At 32.3% G+C, this 23963-nt stretch overlaps 2 protein-coding genes across 3 annotated transcripts in view; both read left to right on the top strand.

Annotated features, from left to right (window-relative positions):
• Window positions 1–16660, top strand: part of LOC130446567 (uncharacterized) — a 29269-nt gene extending 12609 nt beyond the window's left edge. For both annotated transcript variants that reach the window (XM_056782904.1, XM_056782903.1), the window contains exons 3-5: window positions 8277–8381; window positions 13689–13814; window positions 16506–16660. In XM_056782904.1, coding sequence (XP_056638882.1) covers window positions 8277–8381; window positions 13689–13814; window positions 16506–16597 — 323 coding nt within the window. In that variant the 3' untranslated portion in view covers window positions 16598–16660. The remainder of the gene's footprint in view (window positions 1–8276; window positions 8382–13688; window positions 13815–16505) is intronic.
• Window positions 16661–18917: 2257 nt separating this feature from the next.
• LOC130446839 (uncharacterized) lies at window positions 18918–22975 on the top strand. Its single transcript, XM_056783326.1, has 3 exons — window positions 18918–18981; window positions 20672–20863; window positions 22781–22975. The coding sequence occupies exons 1-3, from the start codon at window positions 18918–18920 to the stop codon at window positions 22888–22890; spliced, it is 366 nt and encodes a 121-aa protein (XP_056639304.1). The 3' UTR covers window positions 22891–22975.
• Window positions 22976–23963: the final 988 nt, after the last annotated feature.

Genomic DNA, 23963 nt, shown 5'->3' on the forward strand with positions numbered 1-23963 from the left:
GTTGGCCCAGTCTAAGCGACCAAGCTTGGCCCAGAGTTCTACATGGTTGGGCCAAGCCTGGGCGAAGCTTGTGCCCTTGGAACTTTCCTCTATGGGGAAGCCTATAAAATCAATAGCAATTTGACACAGATGACAAAGTTTCTATAGAGTAAGTGTCAATGGAAACACTTGAAAATTTTCACTACTAGTAGTGCTCTCATTAATGGTAACATTCGACAAACAAAACGAACAGTACGATTTATTTTTTTTATCAGGACTCTACAATAAAAATCTAAAGGGTACAAATGTCATATTTTTTATAAATAACTCAAGATAAAAAACTCAAGAAATATTTTAATTTCAAACATTTGTTTTGTACTCCTGACAATTTCATTCGGTTTTCCTGTTTCTCCGATTGAATTTCCGATCTTATTAGTAAAATTTCCGTCATGTGATAAGTGTTTTGTAGTGTCTTTTTAACCCATTAATGCCCAACACTCTTTTTTCAAAATCTTTTTTAATTGATATTGTTTCAAAATGGTATTGAATAAATAAATCATCATCAATGGAGTTACGTCCAAGCATCCAAAGTTGCTCCTGATCATTTAAGGAGTAATTACTACCAAACAATTCAGGATTTAAATCAGATAATGATATCAAATAGTCTTGAAATTTATTTTTAAAAATCTACAGTGTGAATTAAAATTTTTTTAATATATTTCTGAAAGTGTTTCTCCTAAAGTCAAAAATCTATATTTTTTTTAGTTGTTGGTACCAATAAAACGTTTCCGGTGGAGTGAAACATTTCATTATATTTAATTTCATTTTTCACTATTAATTGATCTAACCAATCCAAACCAAGCTGAAAACTCCCTGTATAAGCTAGGTGTGGTTCATGACCTATATGTGGGTATGAATTGGTCGATCAAAACGATTCCTCCTATATGAACTAGAGTCATTTGAATATAGATTCTTTTAGAATACCTATTCGCGGATTTTGGGGCCCTACACACAATTATCAAAACTGAAACGACATTATTGTTATTTCATTGGAACATTCAATTTCCCGTTGGAAATCATTTGACATATACCCCATTCTTCTAAAGAAAATTGATGTTTATATCATGTAGATGTAGTTTTTTATAATTTACTTTATTTTCACGTAATGTCCCTATTCCCACATGACTTTTTTGTTAAGTTGATAAAAGTTATATTCTCAATTTCGAAAATATATTTTTTTTTCACACATTTTCGTTGTAAAATTCAATTCAGATTGTATATAATAAAGATATAGCAAAATACGAAAAAGTTTTTTAGTTTTTCCTGAAAAAAAGCAGCAAATTTAGTTGCTTCAAAATTTGAACATAATTTATTGACCATAGTAAAAGAAAGGAATCGTAAGTATGTGAATGTAGATGAAATAAACTTTGCTTTTTCTATAATGAAATCAAGCAGGTAACTGACAAAAAAAGTTACCCAAATAAATTCTTTCACTATGAGTCACATGATACTGTCAACTAAATCATCTATTGATTTTTTCCTTCATCCTTTTAACGTTTTTTTTTTAAACAGAAAATTTTCTATTTTTAGAAAATTCTGAATTGTCATGCAACTTTAGTTTCTGTTGGTCACTAATGGGTTAACAAGTTTCACTAACCTATCATTCTGTCCACATAGTATTTCTCCTTTTTTGGCTCATCATACCATTCTTATATTTTACTTATTCTTTTATTTTTTCAGTTTTCTTAAACGATTTGTTATCGTGTTTTTTACATACTTTGTAAGTAGTAAAAAAACTTAGGCAAGCTTCTTACTTTGTTTGAGACGTTCTTATACTTACATATTTTTGATTTTTTTTGGTATAAAATTCGCAATTTACACATTAAAGTGACGTAATTTTAACTGGTTCTAATTATTTCTTTTATTACATAAACTTACGAACCTATAAAAATTGCTGTGTCAAGAATCATTCATCCAATTAAAAGTTATACCGCTTAATTAACACGAAGGCTAAATACATTTATTTATTAGTGTCTTCTGTTGAAAAGTGATGAGTTTTCTTTGTTTTTTCCATTCATAGGAACAATATTCTTTTGTTTGGTATTTTCGACATTAACAGATTTTAATTTACCCGTATAAACAATTAAATTGTTTGTTAAATATATTATTTACATAGCTGGTTATGATAATTTGCTTAGTATATGTAGGGCTTATGTTAATACATATATATAACGTCCTCCCAAAGCAAAAATCTATAAAGTAACTTAACTGAAATGAATATTATTAATAATATGAAGGAGTCTCCTTGAATATGGCGCCTAAAGTAAGTAAGCCGTTTGAGAAAGAATCTTTTGAGTATATTTTACGTTGGAAAACACATAATTTTTTTCCACAGTCTCATTTTTAATGATTAATAAGTGTTTTAAAAAATTACTGAACGTAACCCAGCAATTAAGTTGGCAAGGATGATTATTATGTCAAATAAAAAAAAATGGTTACTTTCAGATTCAAGTCATTTTGTGTAGTTTTACTTCTAATATAATAAAAGTATAGAAGAACCTGTATAAATTTCTTTTATTTATATTATAGAAGAAACGAATATTACAACAGGTTGTGGGCCCAGGCCAGATTTAATAAGCTTCAGTGAATTTCAAAGTAAAGTATAAAAGCTAACCTAAAAAATAAGGCGTGCCGGCTTGGCTTGTAAAGCAAATTAAAAGCAGAAATGGAATATGAAAGTGTAAAGTTTACTTTCGCCAGATTAGACAACAACAATTATCAAAATTGGAAATTTAGAATTAAAATGTTGCTTACACGAGAAGGAAATTGGTCTGTTGTAGAAGAGGCAATACCAAATGAACCATCTGTTGAATGGAAACGTAAAGATGAAAAAGCACAAGCTACAATTTCATTAAGTATCGAAGACAATCAGATAGCACACATTTATAAATGCAAGAATGCGAAAGAAATGTGGAATGAACTGCAAAAGGTACATGAAAGAAATAATTTAAGTAACAAGTTGTATTTATTGAGGAAGCTGTATCAGTCTAGACTTGAAAATAAACCAATGCATGAATACATTAAAGAAATACTAGAATTAGTTGAAAGACTACGAGGAGTTGGTGAGACTATTAAGGATTTCCATGTAGCTGCATTATTGTTAGGTGGATTGCCAGAAAGTTATTCCACATTAGTAACAGCATTAGATGGTAGGCCAGATGATGAATTGACTCTTGAATATGTAAAGGGAAAACTAATGGATGAGTATAAAAGAAAAGAAGATACCAGTTCAACAGAGACGGCATTAAACACAAATAAAAAGTTTTCGAAGGAGATGAAAGAAAAAATAGAATGTTATTATTGTCATAGAAAAGGTCACTACAAAAAAGATTGTTTTTTCATGAAGAAAGACAGAAATAAGGGAAAGCAACATGCCAAAGTAACTGTTGAAGGTGATGAGTTGTCTGACTCAGTTTTTTGTTTCAATGTTTCCGGTAACAGTAAAAATAATCTAGAATGGTATATTGATTCAGGGGCTACAAGTCACATGTCAAATAATCCAGAATTATTTATTAAATTGGACTATTCAAAGTTAAATAAAATTATAGTTGCAAATGGACAGGAAATGCAAGTCAAAGAAAAAGTAAATATTGTAAAAACGTGCGAGGAAATGAATAATTGTATACATACATGGCATAGACGTTTAGGTCACAGAAGCCCTGATGATATAAAAATGATAGTAAGTAAAGATTTAGCTATTGGCATAAAAATAAATGATTGTGGTCAGAAAAAACAATGTGTCACTTGTATTGAAGGTAAATTAATGAGGAAATCTTTTCCTAAAAAATCAGAAAGTAAGACGTTTAAAGTTCTTGATTTAATCCATAGTGATATATGTGGACCTATGAGAACCCCTACTGTTGCTAAAAAGAAATATTTTTTGACTTTAACTGATGATTTTTCAAGATATACCATTCAAGATATTTATTAGAATCTAAAGATGAAGTATATATTAAACTAAAGGAATTCATTCTAGAAGTCAAAAATATTTTTGGGATCTATCCAAAAACATTTAGAAGTGATAATGGAGGGGAATATACAGGGGTAGCTGTGCAAAAGCTACTCAAAAGTTTTGGTATAAGCTTTCAGTCGACTGCACCATATTGTTCAGAGCAAAATGGTGTGTCCTAGAGGAAAAATAGAACATTGATGGAATCGGCAAAGTGTATGTTATTAGATGCTAATTTACCCCATAAATATTGGGGGGAAGCAGTAACAACTGCTAACTACATTTCTAATAGACTACATACTAAAAGTAAAGAAAAGACACCTTATGAGTTATGGGTCGGAAAGAAACCTGATTTATCATATTTCATTACATTTGGTTCTCAGGCTTTTGTTTACATTCCAAAAGAAAAAAGATCTAAACTAGAGAAAAGAGCAAAAACAGGTATTATGGTGGGATACAGTGAAAATAGTAAAGCTTATAGAATTCTAGATACAGATACGATAGATACGAATATTACAACAATAAGTACATTTGACAAATGAGACTCGTCATCTATTTACTCGGGCAAAGTTACGGTGGACGAGTCTGACTCGTTATCTGAATTTGAGAAGCGAGCGATGATTTTTGCGGTACCCCAACCAGTTGGCGTTGATAGCGATCAATTGCCTGTCGTTTATTTTTAACATCTTACAGTTTCAAATAAGATTAATTCCACTTATAAGTTTTTTGATACGCTAGTTAACCCTTAAGCGGCGTGGTCGGAAATTTTAACACTTAATGCGTTGCGGAGTCCAGGGGACTCCAAAATATAAATACTGTATTTCCTATTGCATACTGAAATAGTGTTTTTTTTATGTTGTACACCTAATCAAACACGTATAAAAAAACAAATATTTATTTTCGAACAACTTAGTAACAAACCAGAGCAAAAAATCTAAAACTAAAGATATTAATATTTGAAAAAAAATAAACATAGTATTCCTTTTAAAATCTACACTTTTACAGTAAGCTCTAAATATTGACAATGATCCAAACAATTATGTAAAAAAATATGATATTTAGGAATCCTCTCGATTTTCAATGCATTGAACACACAATTTTCTCGAACATTGCAAGCAAATCGGTTTTCTGCATTAAACACATAGAAAGCCAGTTTTTCTTTTTAATTTTGGGTCACATATAAAACAATACTTCCTCTGATTTCTAGGAAAAACATCTTGATCATCAGCTGGGGTTTCAAGTGCCATCTTCAAAATTCTTGCAATACCTACTTTTAGCTCTTTTGATAAATGTGTATTTTGCTTTCTCTCATGAAGAAGTGGTTCGTATAGTTGTTTGGCCGGTAATTTAAAAAAATCTAGTCTCTCCAGCTGATCTGCGTTGGAGCGAGATTGATTCAATGAAGACATATCTACAAAACTGTAAAACAGAGCCATTGGCCAACGTTGAGTCCTTCTAATACAGGAATATTTAGTGGTTTTCTCGTCTACAGCATCCACTCCAGATTTTGTGTTATTATAATATGCATTAATTTCAGGCAAATCGCCATCATCCTGTTAGTGGTTATGCATCGAACAAATAAGGATAACAGCTTTATTTTTCTTTGGTACTCTGGAAATTAACGTTTTATTACTTGTAAAGCTATATAATGTAGTCTTAGTTTGGAAGGTAGAAATTCTTTAGGTATTTCTGGTTTGTTTTTCTTCAGGGTTCCAACGTAAGTAAACTTATTTTGCAAAAGATAATCAGTGAGCTGTATTGAAGAGTACCAGTTATCACCCGTAATATTTCGGTCGCTTCCAAATAGTGGTTTGGGGAGGCGAACAACAGCTTGCGTTGGAATAGCAAACCGTTTTTCTTCATCTGTAATATCTTTTAGGGAGTCAGTACCCTTGCCACAATAAATATATGTATTGTATATATAGGACTTTCAGGCCATATTTTACGGATTTGCTAGGTAAATACACTTTAAATTTGCACCTACCTCTAAAACCGGGTCAGTCAGATTCTCTCTTCATGAGTGTCGAACCTCAGGCAAGCTAATAAAACAGCAAATCTTTTCGCTGACATAACCAGTCGAAAAATTTTACAACCAGTCCCGTCTGTTGAAAAGATTGATTCATTATTAGACTTAAAGGCAGCAGTTATAGCAGAAGTCCAAGAAAACTATTTATTTCAATGGAATTTGTTTCTCGGTACTCTGTGCGATTCTGATTGCCTGGTTTATTACGAAATCCCTGAATTTTTAAATTTGTGTATTGCACAACAATATCTAGGATATCTTGAGAGAATATTTGCCTACACGCTTCCAGCGGTGTAATTTCTGGTACAACATTTTTATTCCTTGGCAACTTCAATATGTTATGAGCTCGGGTTGTTTCGGTGGCCGCCCATTTGTATCTGTTTTTTTTTTCGTCACAATATTTTGTTCTTGAAATACTTGTATCACTGTCGTTTTCACTTTCGGTAACCTGTATTCCATCTTCATCGTCAGTATCATCACCAGAAAGCTCACTCTCTGTTTCGTGATCGCTTGTAATAGCATTTTCGATAGTAGTGTTTCTTTCGAAATCGCAATCTTGATCTGAACCTTCTGTGTCACATTTCTCAAACCATCTTAGCAAGCATCGCTCAAAGTTAGAGTCTGTAGGTTTAACTGTTTTTGGAATCTCAGACATAGCCACTAAATTGAAAATAATTGCGCCTCGGACTCGAAAATCTTTGTTACACGTTTTGAAGCTTGCAGTCCAATTTTTCACGTAGGACATTGATCACCAAGGGTATTAAGCATATCTTGTTACACGTTTTGAAGCTTGCAGTCCAATTTTTCACGTAGGACATTGATCACCAAGGGTATTAAGCATATCTTCGTAAATCTGCTTATATTTTAACCCTTCTAAATACAGGTGGTGGACATCTTTTTTCTTTTAATTCATTGCGTAACTCTGGCTCACTTTTTTGACGTCAAACTTTACACTGACATGAAACATGTTGTTTATCCATGGTCTAGGCTAACTAGATATCAATACATCCTCGTATACATTCAGTTTAGCAATTTTTCATATAGAAGAAACTTCTTCTTTTAAGCTTGAAAATTCGGTTAAATAACCGATGTAGATGGATATGATGAACCCAAAATCTTCTAGGTTATGTTAATTTTGTTACTAATAGCATCTTCTACATATCCTTCTATGACACTTGAGCTTTTTTAGCTTCCATGTCATTTCAGTTTGATCAAATTGGTATTTGAATTTCTTAAAAGCCTTTGAAGCAGTGGCCATTGTATAATTCGGAGTTAACTTTAGATATGTAGCGATATCCGTAGGAATAAAAGTCATCCTTACAACTCGCTTATGGCAACGTCCTTTCACATATACAAGAAAAAATTGACGTGTCGTTGAATTCAGTGGCAGTATGTTGCAATATTTTATGTAGTATTAGTTATAGAATATGCGACTTCTTCTCTGAAATATTTATCCTCAATATCTTCTACAGTCTTCTTAACAAGTTTGACTTGTCGTCAGCCTCAAGCAGTTCCTTAAATAACTTGCTTTGTAGCCATCAATCCGCCCTATTAAATATGCAAAAAGTTGCTTATATTCTTTAATATCAACATTACCTTGTATTTATATTGTTGTTTTTAGCATTGAGTAAATAGATCAAATCGTAGGTGCCTTCATTACCTTCAATTTTTCTTACAAATATGCTAGCAAGATATAATAAGAAAATCTCGTAAGCGTTTCCTCATTGCATTAAGTTTTTTCATATATAGGTACTTGCTGCCTTTTCTGGGAGTAAATTTAAGGTTGCGGATTGGGCTGCTTCAGAAATACCAAGGAAGTGCTGGAATAATCGTCATTTTTGCTATTCATCTTGATTAACCTCAACCTAACATTATCTTATGATTCTAGCTGGAAACCAATTACATTTTTGGTTTTTTTTGTTCTCCATTCGAGTAACTATTTCAATTTAAGTAGCTTTCGGTTTATGGCATTAACAAAATCTACTGCATTGTTCAATCTTGTCAGAATCTGAAGAGCGCTTAGACCTTCTTTCTCTGTCGACCTCTAGGTAGAGATTTCTTTTGAATTGTTAAATAAATTGTTGTAAAATTTATTATAAGGCTATGAAGAATTGATAGAGTCGATTAACATGATGGATATCTCGTTGTCATGATTAATCCTACCAAATTTGATGTCTTTTTGCGCTCGAGCGTAAAGTAACCTTCGGCATTTGTCGAAAAACATATCGCTATCTTATAAAGTTTTTTTATTATTTTATTTTTCAGTAACCATTCCCCCGGGCTGTCAAAAATGTAGCGAGAAAGACCAACGTTACTGTTTGGGAGCTGATCTTATTAGTGATCATTGTTGTTGTGATAAAAAGTACCATGGTAAGTGATAACGAAGTAATTTTTTGATAGTTTATTATAAAACGAGCTACATAAAAAAAACGTAATTTCCTTTTAACTCCATACACTTTTCCCAGTGATGTTTAATAAGTTTGATACCCTTTTTATAATAAGAATCGTCAAGCTCCTCAAAATAGCCATTAACTGCCGACATCACCTCTTCATTATTGGAAAATCTTTGACCAACAAGCCACTCCAAGTTTGGGAGCAGCAAATAATCCGATAGGACTAAATCTGGCGAACGGGGTAGCAACTCAAACTCAAATTTTGAACATTTTGTACAACAATGGGTGTTGTTAGCCATCCTGCAATTTATCGTCATACTTTACCAAAATTACACATGTTATACACTCAAACTCTCCTCATAAATAAGACTATTTATTAGTGAAACAAAATAGAAAATTATGTTATAACTAACAGGCAGATAGACAACAGAAGCAAATGGCTGTTGTATAACGTGTTAACGTCATTCAGTGCCTCCATTTTGCACAGTCTTGCCAATAGGAACGATTCAATGAGGTTTTCAAAAGATTTCGTTAATAGAGTACAAAAGTCAGTAGTCAAACGTACTACAATTATAATTTTTAAACCGTCCTTTAAAATTCAAGGTTTTCAAATAATTTTTTATAGCACCGAACAACTCTATATTTATCTTTGTCATAAATATGATCTTAATGCGACCAATACCTGATTCACCTAGTAAAGAAACTAATAATTAACTGTATTTAGTATACGAGGGCTGTCTAAAAAGTTTCCGACCTAACAAAGAAGTAAGACTTTTTTCCATAATCATTTTTATTTACCAACGTACTCTTCTTTTGAATCTATACACTCAATCAGTGAGCGATGCTCTCATGGTCAAAAGTCTTAGGATCAAGGATGGCGAATGTGTAACACAATATTCAAACTTCTATCAAACACTTTAAACTCATATATTGAAGAAAATAATTGGAGGCCATGAGGCGAAGGCATTCGTTGTAAATCGGCTGGACTATTGATTAGTTAGTAGGAAAAAAATATTTAATGACAGTTTTTGCTATTTTCAGAATTATTGATCAAAACGACTCACTTATTAGATTGTTAAACAGAAACTAAGCGTCCAAAATAGCTGAAAGTTTTGTGAGAATCTCTCAATACATTCTAAGATAAATGTAGACATCTTTATGTTGAGATCGGAAACTTTTTAGACAACCCTCGTATGCATACAACCTATATGCACCAAGAAAAATATTAAAATTAACTAAATATGAATGTAAACAGCGATTTCTCGTACAAAGTAACTACTATCGGAGGCATTAATCCTATCAAACATGTTACAAACTTCTACTTTGCCTTTTCTCCTTAATTAATACACTAATACGAGAATTTCTCTTGTTGGAGCTATTTTTTGGCAAATCAGCTTTAAAATTTTTTCGATCTGTATCGTTTGTTACAAATATTTTCATCTTTGAAGTAACTTAAAACAAAATCAACAACAGCGGTGATTTCGTTAAAGAGAAACCTTAGTCAGTCCAATCCAATCAACAAAAATTGTGTTTTTTTCCGAAAAAGATTGTCTTTGACTCATACCACGTCTTTCAGGATATTTGTCATTCAACTTGCAATACAGCGTTATATTAAAATACTTTGCAGCAGCTTTCACTGATATTCTGCATCTTCACGAGTCAATTCTTTCGACATATGACAAATATAAATAACCAAGATACTACTTATTGTACGAATTCTCTATCAAATCAATTAATTGTAACAAATCGGTGAAAAGAACGACTTAAACGAAATAAAACTGGAACTAAAACTTCTATTTATAAAAAAATTTATAGTATACTTTATAAAAATTTATTACGCCGTTATAGGGCAACTTAATTGTAATCTACTCCTCACCTAAACCTTCACTAGAGACAATATTCGGCCCAGGTTGTATCAATGATTCAATTCGACTCTGATATATCAACTCATATTCATCACATCGTTGGGGTCTTGATCAACTCAGAAAAAAGCGACAGCAGTCCATAGTAAATCTTTGTGAATGACGCGCGAACTACGTTTCACTCTGAAGACATACTTCTTAACGAATACTTTTCTCACTTATAGTCGATAAATGGATTTAAATTTGCCATATTCTATCGACGTTTGCTAGAAAATAAGTTATTTCGTTGACTCAAGTCGTATAAATTACAATACAGCTACCACTATTACAGCTGCGAAAATATTCAAGATTCATTCAAGAAAACTACTACTTACATATGTCGAAATAAGTCAGGCAATGATCTCGAAAGATCGGCTTAAGTCCTGCAATGCTTATAAAATATTAAAATGTTCTTGCCTAAGACAGTTGTGTCTGTGTAATGATAACACCTGCTCGTAGAGTAGAAGCGTTTACAGAATAAATAACCGATACAAGTTCACGATTTAAGAGTTTTTTTTTTGTTACCGCGTATTCCATTTGGTGGTCGGATGAAGCAACCTTAAAGCTGAATTGGCATACTGGAACGACCAGAATTCTCACGTCTTCATTGATTCCGTACTTTTTTGAGGTCCACGTGACGGCCAAAACGGATCGAAAGGCAAGGATTCGATGAATAGCCCGCCCGGTGATTCGTTTTCTTCCTGTTGGGCCTTATAAGGGACCTTCGAACTGTAATTGAAGAAGAATTTGAAACTCTTCGTGGACAGCTTGACATGCTTCGCTGGACCTGCCTTTCCGTTGAAAAAACTAGCCGTAAATGCATTGATAGGCGTCTCCATCGCACAGTGGAATTGCTGGAAACGAATGTGCCCATCGCCATACCAAAGAGGCCACAAAGAATCATCCTGAAATCCCAGTTCAGCTGGCCAATGATTTGAAGATTAACTTCAAACGCCTCATTAAAAAATCTTGGCGCGATACATGGAGCAAGAGTACTACAGTTCTACATCATTCCCTAAACTTTTTGAATAGGAGAGAAGCTGTGACAATAAGAAGACTTCGCATCAACCACACGAAACTTATTCACGGCTTTGTCGTCAGAAAGTCGTCCTGTCTGCCGAACTTGTCAAGTTCCTGTGGCTGTTAAGTTCATCCTCACCGACTGCAGAACGGAAGTAAGGAAAATCGTGCAGTTTCTTAAAGCCATCAAGCTGTAAAAGATTGTAATAGATTTTGTAACAATCCTGTATTGAACTTATGATTGCTTTTGTGTGCCAATGACCAGAGCTGTCGATGCACGTAAAACTGAAATAAAAAAAAAGTTTGGCGTCAATTTGAATACTTATACTTTGTAATTTCTTTCAATAAATTCATTTTGATGATGCATTTTTTCTCTTAGTACAGTTTTCAAAAGTTACAGGTGGATTTTCTTTACCCGACACACAATAAGTTATACTTCTGTGGTAGTTGTATTTTCAATAATTTTAACTTTGTATGTATATTAAAATGAAAAAAGAAAGTACCGTAATCTTATGTTATATAAAAATCTAACACCCTTCTGTTTTTGTATGAACATTCATGATTACATATAGTAGAAGAGCGAAAGAAATAATTAACGATGGTGTCAGTTGAGTATCTATTACCCTCTGCTAATTAAGGTTAATCAAGTCCAAGATTGTTTGTTCTAATTGCATAGAAATTCTTCGCGTTAATTCCGTTGTGTGATCATTAAGAACGCCTACATTTTTATATTCATACTAGAATGAACAATAGAATGATATCGGGGGGACGGTAATAATTGAATTAATAAAATGATTCTGTTTTGAACAACACGAAAAGGAAAATCAACAGCTGATTTTGATATATAGAGAACCACTAACCGCTAGAGCCAATTTGTGCACGTTACAAACGCCGTAGTCATGCTGAATGAATTGTTTGAAAATGGAAGAACTTGGAAATCAATACAAGACCGTTGCTTTCGACATATTTCACTTTCCAATGTCATTACCCATTGTCTGTAAGAAGCAAATCTATCAATTGATGCTTGTTTATAGCTAATTTACAATTAAAAAACTTTCCGGAGCTGTTTGCTATGGGAGTACTATATGATGATTTGTCTGGGAAAACTTCGTCAGCTCTCTTAATTCTCGTGAAAAGATAGTCGAATTGAATGAATCTTTATTTGAAGATGAAGATAAAACGTTAAATTCCATAATTTAACGCATTTAACTTGATCTTACTGCACTTACAACAATTAGATTCGATGTTTTTGGCCTTATTTTGCCCATCACTCACTTCCTCTGTTCTCAAATCTTTTCTAACCTCCTCCAACCATTTTCCCTTGGTTTTCCACTCGTTTGACCCATGCCCAACCACCTCGTTCTCTGTTCTTTAATTATATGGGTTATACTTGAGTTCTTATACAATTCTGACGCTTCTGTGTTTGTTCTTCTCTTCTTCAGTACATCATTCTAGGTTAGTTTGGTCTTTTTATTCATTATCCAGGTTTCGGGATATATCTTTTATCATACTATTACTGCTGTATGAACTAAATGAATTAAATATAATCTCAAGTTCTTTTGTGGATCTTGCCATGAGTTCTATTTAGTCCAATTATGCTGGACATTGATGTTTATTCCCATAAATAAAATCTTAGGTTTCCATAACACTTTCTCTTAGTGTGATTCCTTGAACTGTTTCAAACATTTCTCAACTCAAATAGAATTTTTTCATTAATATAAGATAATGTTTGTGATATAATGCAATTTAATGCTTATTTTAAACACATTATAAATAATATCTTGTTGCTGCAAAACGTTACATGTGTATTAAATTATTTAAAAAAGTTATTTTTGCTCTGAAAATTATGTCAATTAAGGTTTATTGTAATTTTACAGCTAGTTAAAATGTATTTTATCTGGTATTGTGTGGGAAAGGTCGTCGCAAATAGACGAAAATTATTATACTCTATTTATTATATTTTCAAAAAATAATGCAAGTAATTGTTTGTAAATACATTAAATTGAACGTAAACGAAACGATGTAGACGGAAAATTAAAAATGTATTGATGAGAACTAACAATTTTGGAATTAAATTTATTTATACAGTAGCGTCAAATTACTTTCTTTGAATTCAAATAATAATTTATATCTCAAATTGCAACTTTCGCTGGCATATCGAGTTTTTAATATGACGGATATCGTTTGGTGATGAGGTACGTGCTGGTAGATCAGATTTTTCAGTTACTGTTGGATCATCTTCATGAAAAAAATTTGTTGTATCCTAAAATTTATATCGTCATCCTTGTATAATTAGTTTACATATTTCTTTGCACATTACGCCACTTGTCATGTTAATAACTAATTTTAAAACTTGTTTTCAGAATATTTTCCGTACATACCGCACACCTGTTACTTTGGTAGTCAATTATGTTCAACTGTAGCTGACGATTGTATAGAATATCATCGACTACGTACCTGTTGTTGTCAAAAGTATGCTGCATTTAAATGTAAGTTCAATATGAAAATCATATCCGATGAGTTCTAAAATTGAACAAATTTGAGTAAAATTACATTTAGAATTAGTAATATGGGTCGCATTAGTAGTGATGTCATTTTTAAATTGGTGGGTTCCAAACCAAACTTAAAATCCTAGATGTAAATACATATCTTATGAACGAATCGTTGCAATAAAACTGTTTTTGTGTAAACATTTTCTTATGTAGGTTTTTTCCCCTTATACAACAATTTTTTCTATAATAATATTCAGTTTCTGGTTGTTTGAATGAATATTTACAAATTATGTTGATCGATCTGCACAAAACTACATAAATTCCCTATTAGCATTCAATTCAAATCGTTCTAAAGTACTAAACCGTTGCGAAAAAGCTATTGATTTGTAACCTAACCCACCGTGTATTACACGTTGCGCTGGACTGAATACCGCAAACTTTTTTATTTTAATCACGCGAAACAACGAAAGTTGTTTATCAAAGGCTCTCGAAGGCTTATAATTAAAAATGTAAGCAGAGTCATTTTAAATTTGGCCTTTTCTACTTCGGACATGAAATTATTTTGGTATTTTCCTTACTAAAATTGCTCTTTTTTGGAACCCAGACAGCCTAATGCGCCGTATTGAATTGAAAGATAAAATTATTATGGCATACATAAAATAACGCGTAAATTCACTGATACATAGATGGTAGTGTGAATCAATAATGCAAAAATTGTGGCAAATCGAGGGGTCCACATCTCAATAGAAACCACGCGATGAGAAACCGGCAGTTTGAGAATAGAACACTAAGCATACTAATGGTTATCTAATTTCGAGAAAAGTATTAGCAAAATGTGAATTTTGAAAGATACAATCCACTGTCAAACAATAACCGTGTGCCCAAACTTCAAAAATCAAGGCTAGACAACAACTTACTTTGTAAAAACTTCAAAATCGATAACCTTTTCAAATATCTGAACGATATTAACCTATTAGCATTAACAAAACTATAACCCAATTATAATTATGTTGCTAATTACCATAGTGGTAAATGCGGTATTCTTCGAGGTGAAAAAGACGTCCAATGGTATAAGATGTTCTCAAATGTTTTGAAAATTGGCGAACAGCTACGGTGAAATACGATAAGGAATATTCTCTTGCTAGATATTTATTAAAAAATAAGGACCAAAAATTGTACCAGTACATACGTTGATTGTTTGTACTCTTTGCGAAATGGAAGCCAATTGGAGGAGTTTTGCTGGTTAACATGTTCGTTGAAATGAAAGGTTGGTTTGTCTGAATAAGTATAAGAAAATTGTTATTTAAATTTTCATTGCGCTGTAATCTTGTGATCATAGTCATCTTCAACCAAATCGTAGACGAAACGTACTTTATACCTTTCAAGTTCGATACATACTACAGCTTTTTTGGAACAAGCACATTAAGAGATATATATTTTGATTTTTAAATAATATTTATTTCGGTTAAATCTCACAAGATATTTTGTTAGTTCAATTAAGTATATTTGACATTGACATGAATTAAAATCAATTAGATTCGTATAAAAACCGGCCTAAATCGATTCATTTCTTTATATTATAAAAACTACCTATACTAGAAACATTAGATAGGTTAGTCAATGTATTTTTATATTTTACATAAAGTACCGGTCAAGGTTGTACCGCTTGAATAGAAATTGAATTCAGTTTTTTACCGTTCCAAACGAAAAAATATAAGTATTAATGTATGAAATACAATTACCATATAATATAGTTTTACGTTAATAGATTTATACCGGGTTATTCATTAAGAAACAACAACAACTACGTTTAGGATATAATTCTTTTTTCTAATTGAAATTGGGGAAAGAAAAGATTTCATCAAACAGATAGTACTCGTAGTATTTCAAATTATGTTATGTGAAAAACCCTCAGAAGATATCATTGATTTGTATCAGTTTGCGGTGTAGTTTCAGTTTAAAGTGTTGCTTATTAATATATCTATGTAATGCTATGTTCACACTAATGGCAAGCCTCGACAAGTAAACTATATCGTGTAAACGGGGTGTTTGACTTGGATTGCATGATCTTGTCTCCTATCCCGGCTAGTGTCTGTTTTGAAATCAAAAAATTTTGTACATGATACCTGCTATACTATTGAGAGCTCCATTTCTTGAGAAATCGGATTTTGTTGATGTTTCGATTTTTCCTTGCAAACTGTTCCTTCTACATCGTTGCGGTTGTGCTTAAATTGAAGCTAAATAACTGCTCTACAACTTTATTTGTCATGACTTCCTCGTGGGATCAATAGTTTAGCCAATATTTCGTGTAAAAGACGGCCAAAACATCATTTTCAAATTTTTGGAAAAAATTGGCAAATTTTGAAAAGCTGTATCTCGGGACCTATTAGACCTACAAAGCTGCAGTTGGTCTTAAACGATAATGATTTTCATCTACTTTAAAAAGGTATATAATATATTTTTCGGTAGGATGCATAGTTTGGGAGTTATAAGCCAAAAACTGAAACAAGTCCGGAAAAATCGTGGTTTTTCGGCCACCTCCACTCGAGCACAGGCTATTTTTATCCGAAAACTTGGATTTAGCTACCATATACATCCATAAATCCCCCAATTGTTCAATATTTTTTTAACAATATTCAATACCCGATATATGAAGTCGAGGTATTAAATTTTTTTTCATTTTTTCAGGGAAGGCTAAATCTATTGGTGTGCGTATTACGGGAGATAAAGTCAATATATCTAGTTTATTTTTATTTTTATATTTATTTTATGTTAAATAATACCAAAGATGAAATATGTATGATGTTTATAAAAACAATACTAAATAAAAGCTTTTGAATCACTGTCTTAACATTATTCCATAATGATAAGTGATAAGTTTTGACCTGAAATTATAAGAATCCATAATGTAGGTAAACCTATTTGACGAAATACTTGAATTAATCAGCCAATATACTTCAAGTTACAACCTGATTCTAAATATTATTTTGTTGATATAGCTCTCTAATCAATTCTTATAAAATATTGTTAAAAATGCACTTTGTTAGCTGCAACTTTACATCTTCATACTGTCATTTTTGTGGACATAAGTTGTTTAACAAAAAGATCAAACCTTATACTCAACAAATTGAACAAGAAATCATTTGAAAAAGAATTCCAGTAGAAACTTCTACATCTACTACCTTAGGAACCTTTCCAGATTTTTAACATTCTACAATGCATGATTAGGAACAACTATAAACAGAGCTGCTCTTGAAAATAGTTATCAAAGTTTATTCTCCTTTAACAAAGTTGAGAACTGTGCAAATTATATATAATGTCAGAATAATCGGTAATTTTGTCTAGTTTTATTATGACCAAACTTCTTGAACACCTCCATTAACAATATATTCTTTGACCAAAAGTTCAAACTACACTATTCACTTGTAGGATTGAAAAAGAACCAGCTCAACTATTGCTAGAAATATAATAGGAAACCGTAAATCAACTTCAAGTGAGAATGTAGCATGACAAACAAATTTGTTTGGATGTGAACAAATGTATCACCACAATCTGCCAGAATTTTCTTGCCTTTACATGAATAACGTTTCAATTCCAGTTGAGTCCAGGCTAAGCTCAAGCAACAATACCCAAAAATCTGAACTATGAGATTGTTTTGAATTACAAAGACTTGCTTCAGGCAACCAAGCAATTAATGATACCATTTTAATCCAGTACGATGACGGAAATAATTAAGAAGAACCAAAAACAGTGTATGTGCTCATATAGCTTGCGTTTTGTGGTTTTTCGCCTACGCCTAACAGGAAGATAATATCGGGTATCATTATAACGTCCTTTTTAGGACAACTTGCGACGCAGTTGCTAGAGCTGAAGTTTCAATGTATAAGCTCATCATATTATAGATCAGAAAAACATAGTGAATGCTTTAAACGAATTACCTTATCTTTCCACGCGGCACTACAGCCCTGTGTAGGGCTTAGCTTCCTGAAAAATGGACCTCCACAATTCAGAGAATGACATTGTCCAACGATTTTATTTTTGGCCTCCCTTGTGCACTTCAGGATTTTTTTGGCATTCCATACATTGAATATGTCCAAACCATTGGATTCTTCGAGATTTTATGATGTAGATGGTTGTAGAATTATCGTTTATTTCAGAATTATATATTATTCTCCATTCATCTACCACATTCACGCCTCTATATATTTTTCTGATGACTTTTCTTTCGTATCTTCTTAATCTTTCTTTACCTTACTCTATCAGCGCCCATGTTTCACAATAACACTGCTCATTAAGTCTTATGAAAAGATAAGTGATAAGAAAAACTACTATAGTCAAAAGTTAATTATTGACACGTGCTAGTAACGATGTGAGAGAGGTGGGAACTTTTTGGCGCCTCGGCTTATTGGAAAATGTCGTCGTCGTCGGCTGATGAAATACTATTGTTACCGTCATTAGAAGAAAACGACGTCGAAGAAGAATAAATATTCAACGTGAATATTGGGTACACACTTATTGGCACCAAAATGTTGAAAGTAGCCAATACATAATCAGCAAACAGCTCTTGGAACACCCAGAAAAGTTCCGGAAGTTGTACCGTATGAATCCATATTTATAACGTGTTCTGCGCATGGGCCAACTCAAGACGCAAGCTGCTTGCAGCGTCAAACCATCGACTCCTCGGCTCCTTGTGGGCCTGCACGCGACAAGCACATGAGTGCTTTGTCTTCGAGCTGCATGCTACAAGATGCTTATGAAGCATCTCACTAAATTTTCAACATTTCCCACGTATTTAGATAGCATAAATTTCAATCAAAACGTTATCTTTAGCATTCATAAAAATGTTATTGCTTAGACATTTTTTTATTCACAATACAAGTCATCATCCCAATTATCTTTTTAAATACTCTACCAACGAACAAAAACCAGCTGCTTCTACAGTTAACTCACTATTCGATAAAATTATGGTTGCCAATTGAAAAGGTGATGGCCTAATAAAAAACAAGAATAAATGAATACAGTTATATCGAGATTTCACCCAAGAAGTTAAGACGCGATTGTGAATGTAGAATTACTTCAGTTTGAACTCGACAAGTAAACATGGTGATGAACATTGTTGGTATTGTAATTTTGGGGCTTGTTTGTACTGGAATTGGAGCGAACGGTAAGTTATTTTAAATTAAAATTTTAATTATGATGAATAACGTCTTCCATGGATTATGGATATTAAAATTTTGTTGAAAGGTGTTTAAATTATCAGAAAGAAAATATATTTAAATATTAATCGTATTTCTACGGAAATTTACGACGTGACCCCTATACGTACGAATTTTATAACGTATAGAAACTTATACAGTGTGTATAAAGCAAATGTAATAAACAAAGAAAGCGTTTGGTATTTTTAGTTAGTTTTTTCTTCAGAGACTTTCAAAATTGACATACTTTCTTTAATTGAAAAAATACGTACTCGATTATCCGTCATAATCCTTTTTTTCTATCACCGCAGTTTTCAGTTGTCAATGTACGAGGGCGGATCAATAAGATCAAGATCCTTGCATAATGTCAAACAATTTCGAAGACTCTTCCACAAGGAATAGGACGGTCTACCTTCACTGGATCCACACAATCCAATTTTGTGACGTAACAAATTACAACAAACACGTAGCCTCATATGAAAGGTTTCATCATGGTCACATTGACAAGAACAATGATCATGTTAAGGCCAATTCATATTTTGATAGAGACCGCATTAGGACGAAACGTCAAAAATTCTTATAAATTATATTTAACTGATTTTATATGAAATAGAACTAAAACCATTATAAACCAACGTTAAAATATAAAAATTGTTATTTCTAAGAGTTTCTCATGTTGTTATTATAATGTTTTTCAATTGAATTGAATTTATTTCTCGTGAGTTTAGCACGGGAGAAGCCATATTATTTATTTTTTCTCTCGCCGGGATGAAAAGTTCGACTTGATTATCAAAATGTTGATGATAGTTTGCTTTAGACGGCATTTATGATTTATTATCGCGTGAAAATACAGAATTGAAATTAAAAAATGAATTTAGACGGTTCTAGTGATAGTGAATTGGATGTCAGATGACGTCAGATGACAATTTGACAGTATTGGTTAGGTAGACCATCCTATTCTTTGTATCCTTACATAAACACAACGTGCTATCAAAGCTACTATAAACAACCGTTGAAACAGTGGCCTATATTTAAGTGACCATTATCGCATTATTTTTCAAGTAAAAGGAAAATAACGCTAATATTAATGAAGCAAAGTGGAGGTTATGTAGAAGACTACAAAAGGGCCCGGAAATAAATAAAAAGAACTACAGTCGGAATTCATATGATATACAATAAGTTGTTAATTTTAAAATATGTAAACACTCGCATGCAGTCCACACCCGGCCTCCCACTCGTGTGTAAAATGACACTTTTCATGTTCGTTATATTATATAGTAGATATTCAGTGATTAGACATTTTAGCCGAACTTTATAATTGATGTGGTTGAAGTAATATACATCTCGGGAATCAAAGTAAAAGATAAGTTGTGAATTCGCCTGCCAAGTTTAATATGCTGCCCTCCGCATTTGCCATCCTGTGCATGGGATTGATTGCTGTTACTGAAAATCGTGTATGTAACAAAATATAAATGATACCGTATTATAAAGTGTTTATGTTGATGATCTAGTAATGTTACCACACACGAAAATGTTAAAGCAGTCTACGATATCTTTATGTGAATTCTTTTTTCCCCAACTCTTATGAGTTAGTGTTTATTATGGTACATTTTGCATAGATCACTTCAAAAAGAAGTATTTCAAATAATTATGTTTTAGCTATATTCACAAATAATGAAATCGGAAATCTACTGGCACCTGGAGATTTAACAGCATTTTCAAATCCTTTAAATATCTTTAGAAATTCGTATAAAAGGAGATGTCCTCTCTGCGACCCCTCTATCTATAGTTATTGTACCGATAAACTATTCCACGATTCCTGCTGTTGTAATAATCCTAATAATCCTTATGGTAAGTTTTTTATTTATGATGTACATATTCATAATGAAGCAATGTCGATAAATATTTGACATAATCGTACAAAAAATTTTGCATGTTAATTTTCATTCTCTTTTCATCTATTTTTTCCAATTCTTTCGGGTTCTTTGTTACTCCATTCATCTGCTGTATTGTTTTCCCTTGTCTTTCTCCTTCCTGTGCTACTTGATGTTATCCTAAGTCTTCCTTTCCTTCTTTTTCATATACCTTTTGCTTCTGTCACTTTTCTGATTAGGCTTTGTGGTGTTCCTCTCTTTTTGTGTCTGTACCAGTTTAAACATCTTCTAACTATTTTGTTATTTATTGTTATTGTTCTGTTTGAGCTCTCTCGTTCTTTTCCTCACTGCTGCTATTCTACTCTACATCTTTTTGTTCATTAACCAAGTTTCACTGCCATCTATTAACTTGGGTATTTTTCTGTGTTCTGTGAAAATGACTTCCAGAAATTCAAAAGTGGTCGTCACTCTATCTCAGGGGTCTCCAAACTTTGAAGCCTTCGGGGCAGGATAATTTTTTTTGTTGCATCCCAAGGGCCAAAACAATAGTCGGTGAAAAATCACAATTCCATAAATCTCATTAGTGTTTTGTTTTTGTTTTATTAGTTGGGATTAATTCCATATTTGTTATTTGTTACTTAATAAATATGCTTAAGTTTAGATATTTTAGTTGAGTTTTCTATATCATCAAAGTTTTACCTTGCTATTAATTATCACTGTGTTTTCATTCTATTCCATTCAACTTATCACAGTACATACATAGTACATAGTAACACATTAGTCTTAAGCTGTCGCGGGCCGGATTTGGCTCGCGAGCCGTAGTTTGGATACCCCTGCTCTATCGAATCGTTGTCTTCATTAATCTTTCTCTTGATCTCTTTTTTGATTTATGTGTCATAATTACGATCGGAGCAAAATTTACGAAGTTGTGAGTATTTTTATACCTTTGGCTCTCTATATAATACATACCCTTCCATTACATTCAAACACACGTACTACACAAGAATATTAGATGCCATCAGCCTATCTATGAAGATCTTAGTAAACATACCCTCTTGGAGCGATGTGTCGGAAGTTTCACGAACAATAATGAGATTTGAACCAACTTATTTGGAAAATCTCACCAAAACACTTAGTGGAATCTCTGTCGTCGTTGAACTTGCAGCTTATGTGGCAGCCACTATCTTCAACGAAGGTTCTTTACTAACCTTCATGCACGACAAAGGAATCAGTAGTGGCGCCATAAACTGACTCCACACATATAAGGCGACCAGAGCAGGAAGCTGAAAGACAAGTTAAGAAGGTAGGATTTGTCGTAGATAGGAACAAGAGGTGCTTGAGATATCATCAATTCTGGCATTGATGATTCAGTGTGAGGTATGCTGATAAAATTCGCTTATAAACATTTTACACCAGATTTTTCAGTGTTCAAAACTTTTTTTTTACGTTTTTACCACGACACAAGTTTTCAAAACCGGTGCTTCAAAACTACTGCACTTATCCTTTTGAACACTATTTCTGTATGTAATTTACAAGGTAAAGAGAAAAATTGAAATTCCGAAAAAGCATCCTTGGGTTGCCCGGGGAAAACTCCTATCTAATGAATGATTTTTGATTTCATAACATCACCAAGTTATGAGGGGCACCACAATTCAACTTTTTTCCGAGACTCGTTCGAATAATTGCCGTATTTTTTAATATTTCTGCATCAAAATTTCATACAATATTGTTTAATGTATCATTGCTTGAATAAAAAGATTTTAACTGTGTTGTCTTAACCTTACGCCTCCTTAATATGTGTCATTATTTAGAAAACAGTGTGGATTTAAAAAAAAGTTAACGTAAAAACTATTTCAAGTCGTTTGGTTAATTTGTTTTTCTTTTATTGTTTCAGAACAACTTCCGTATCAATGTAAATTCGCGGACTGTAGCTTTCTTCATGCAAATTCTTGCTCGGAACATAAACTGATCACAGCTTGCTGTTGTATTAGTCTTTATCGATAGGAAAAATAAAACAACAATTTGTAGAAAATATTTTCAATTTATTTATTTATTTATTTTTCATTCAATAAATTATTTATTATATGGCTATTCTTAGTTTTTATGTCAACCTCTTATATAAAATGTTCAAATCAACAATAGTTTACCAAACCTGCAAAAAAATACATGTGCCTATGTTGGACAAATTACAAAAAAAAACAGACTGGTCGATTACTGAACATACCTAGACCTAGACAAGGTGCTTTAAAAATGCAGAAGCAGGCCCTAAATAAGATGACCAAAAGAGATTTAAAGAGATACTGAATCAAGTAGTGATGGACAGAAATGGATGAGAAGATTTGAGGGACAAAAACTTTCAGCAGTGGTTGATGGATGTTCTGGAACGTGATAGAATGATAAAAATTAAAAAAATCTAATAAGTAATATCCTTTTCATGCTTTCAACAAATAAAAATTAAAATCACAACTATAAGGAACAAATTTTAATCAAATGGTTAACATTTTTATTAAACCATTATGAAAATTTGTATTTTTTCTATCTTGGTGCTAAAAAAACGTAATGAATGAAACGAAATTACAGTAAAAAAATTATTTTTAGTTTACCAGACTGGAATATCAGAAATCATGATTATCTCATCATCATTTTTCTTGTAAATTGGAACATCTTATATATCTAATTATTTTACTAAGTTTGTTTTTTAGTGGCAAAAATTATAATAATAAAGCACCATTCTAAACCATTCGTGAAACTACTAAAATTGTACAAGATCACAACATTTAAATAACACAAATAGAAAAACCTCATTTTGATGCTCAACGTTAAAGAAAAGAATTCAATTTACTACAAAAATTTAAGTTTCAAGAACTTGAAAATAATGTACAACGATATTTATTTAAAAAAAAACAATTATCAGAAACTTTTATTCAAAATTATGTATATAAAAAGATCTAAAACGTGAATGTATATCTTTAGATATTGTTGAACAAGCCCGACTCTACAGTTAGTTTTATAGCGGATGTCCGTGGTTTTTTCATTATGAATGGTTGGCGGTCCTGCTAATGACATTTTGTGTCATT

Source organism: Diorhabda sublineata, chromosome 7 (genome assembly GCF_026230105.1).
Source record: "Diorhabda sublineata isolate icDioSubl1.1 chromosome 7, icDioSubl1.1, whole genome shotgun sequence".
NCBI classification, from domain to species: domain Eukaryota; kingdom Metazoa; phylum Arthropoda; class Insecta; order Coleoptera; family Chrysomelidae; genus Diorhabda; species Diorhabda sublineata.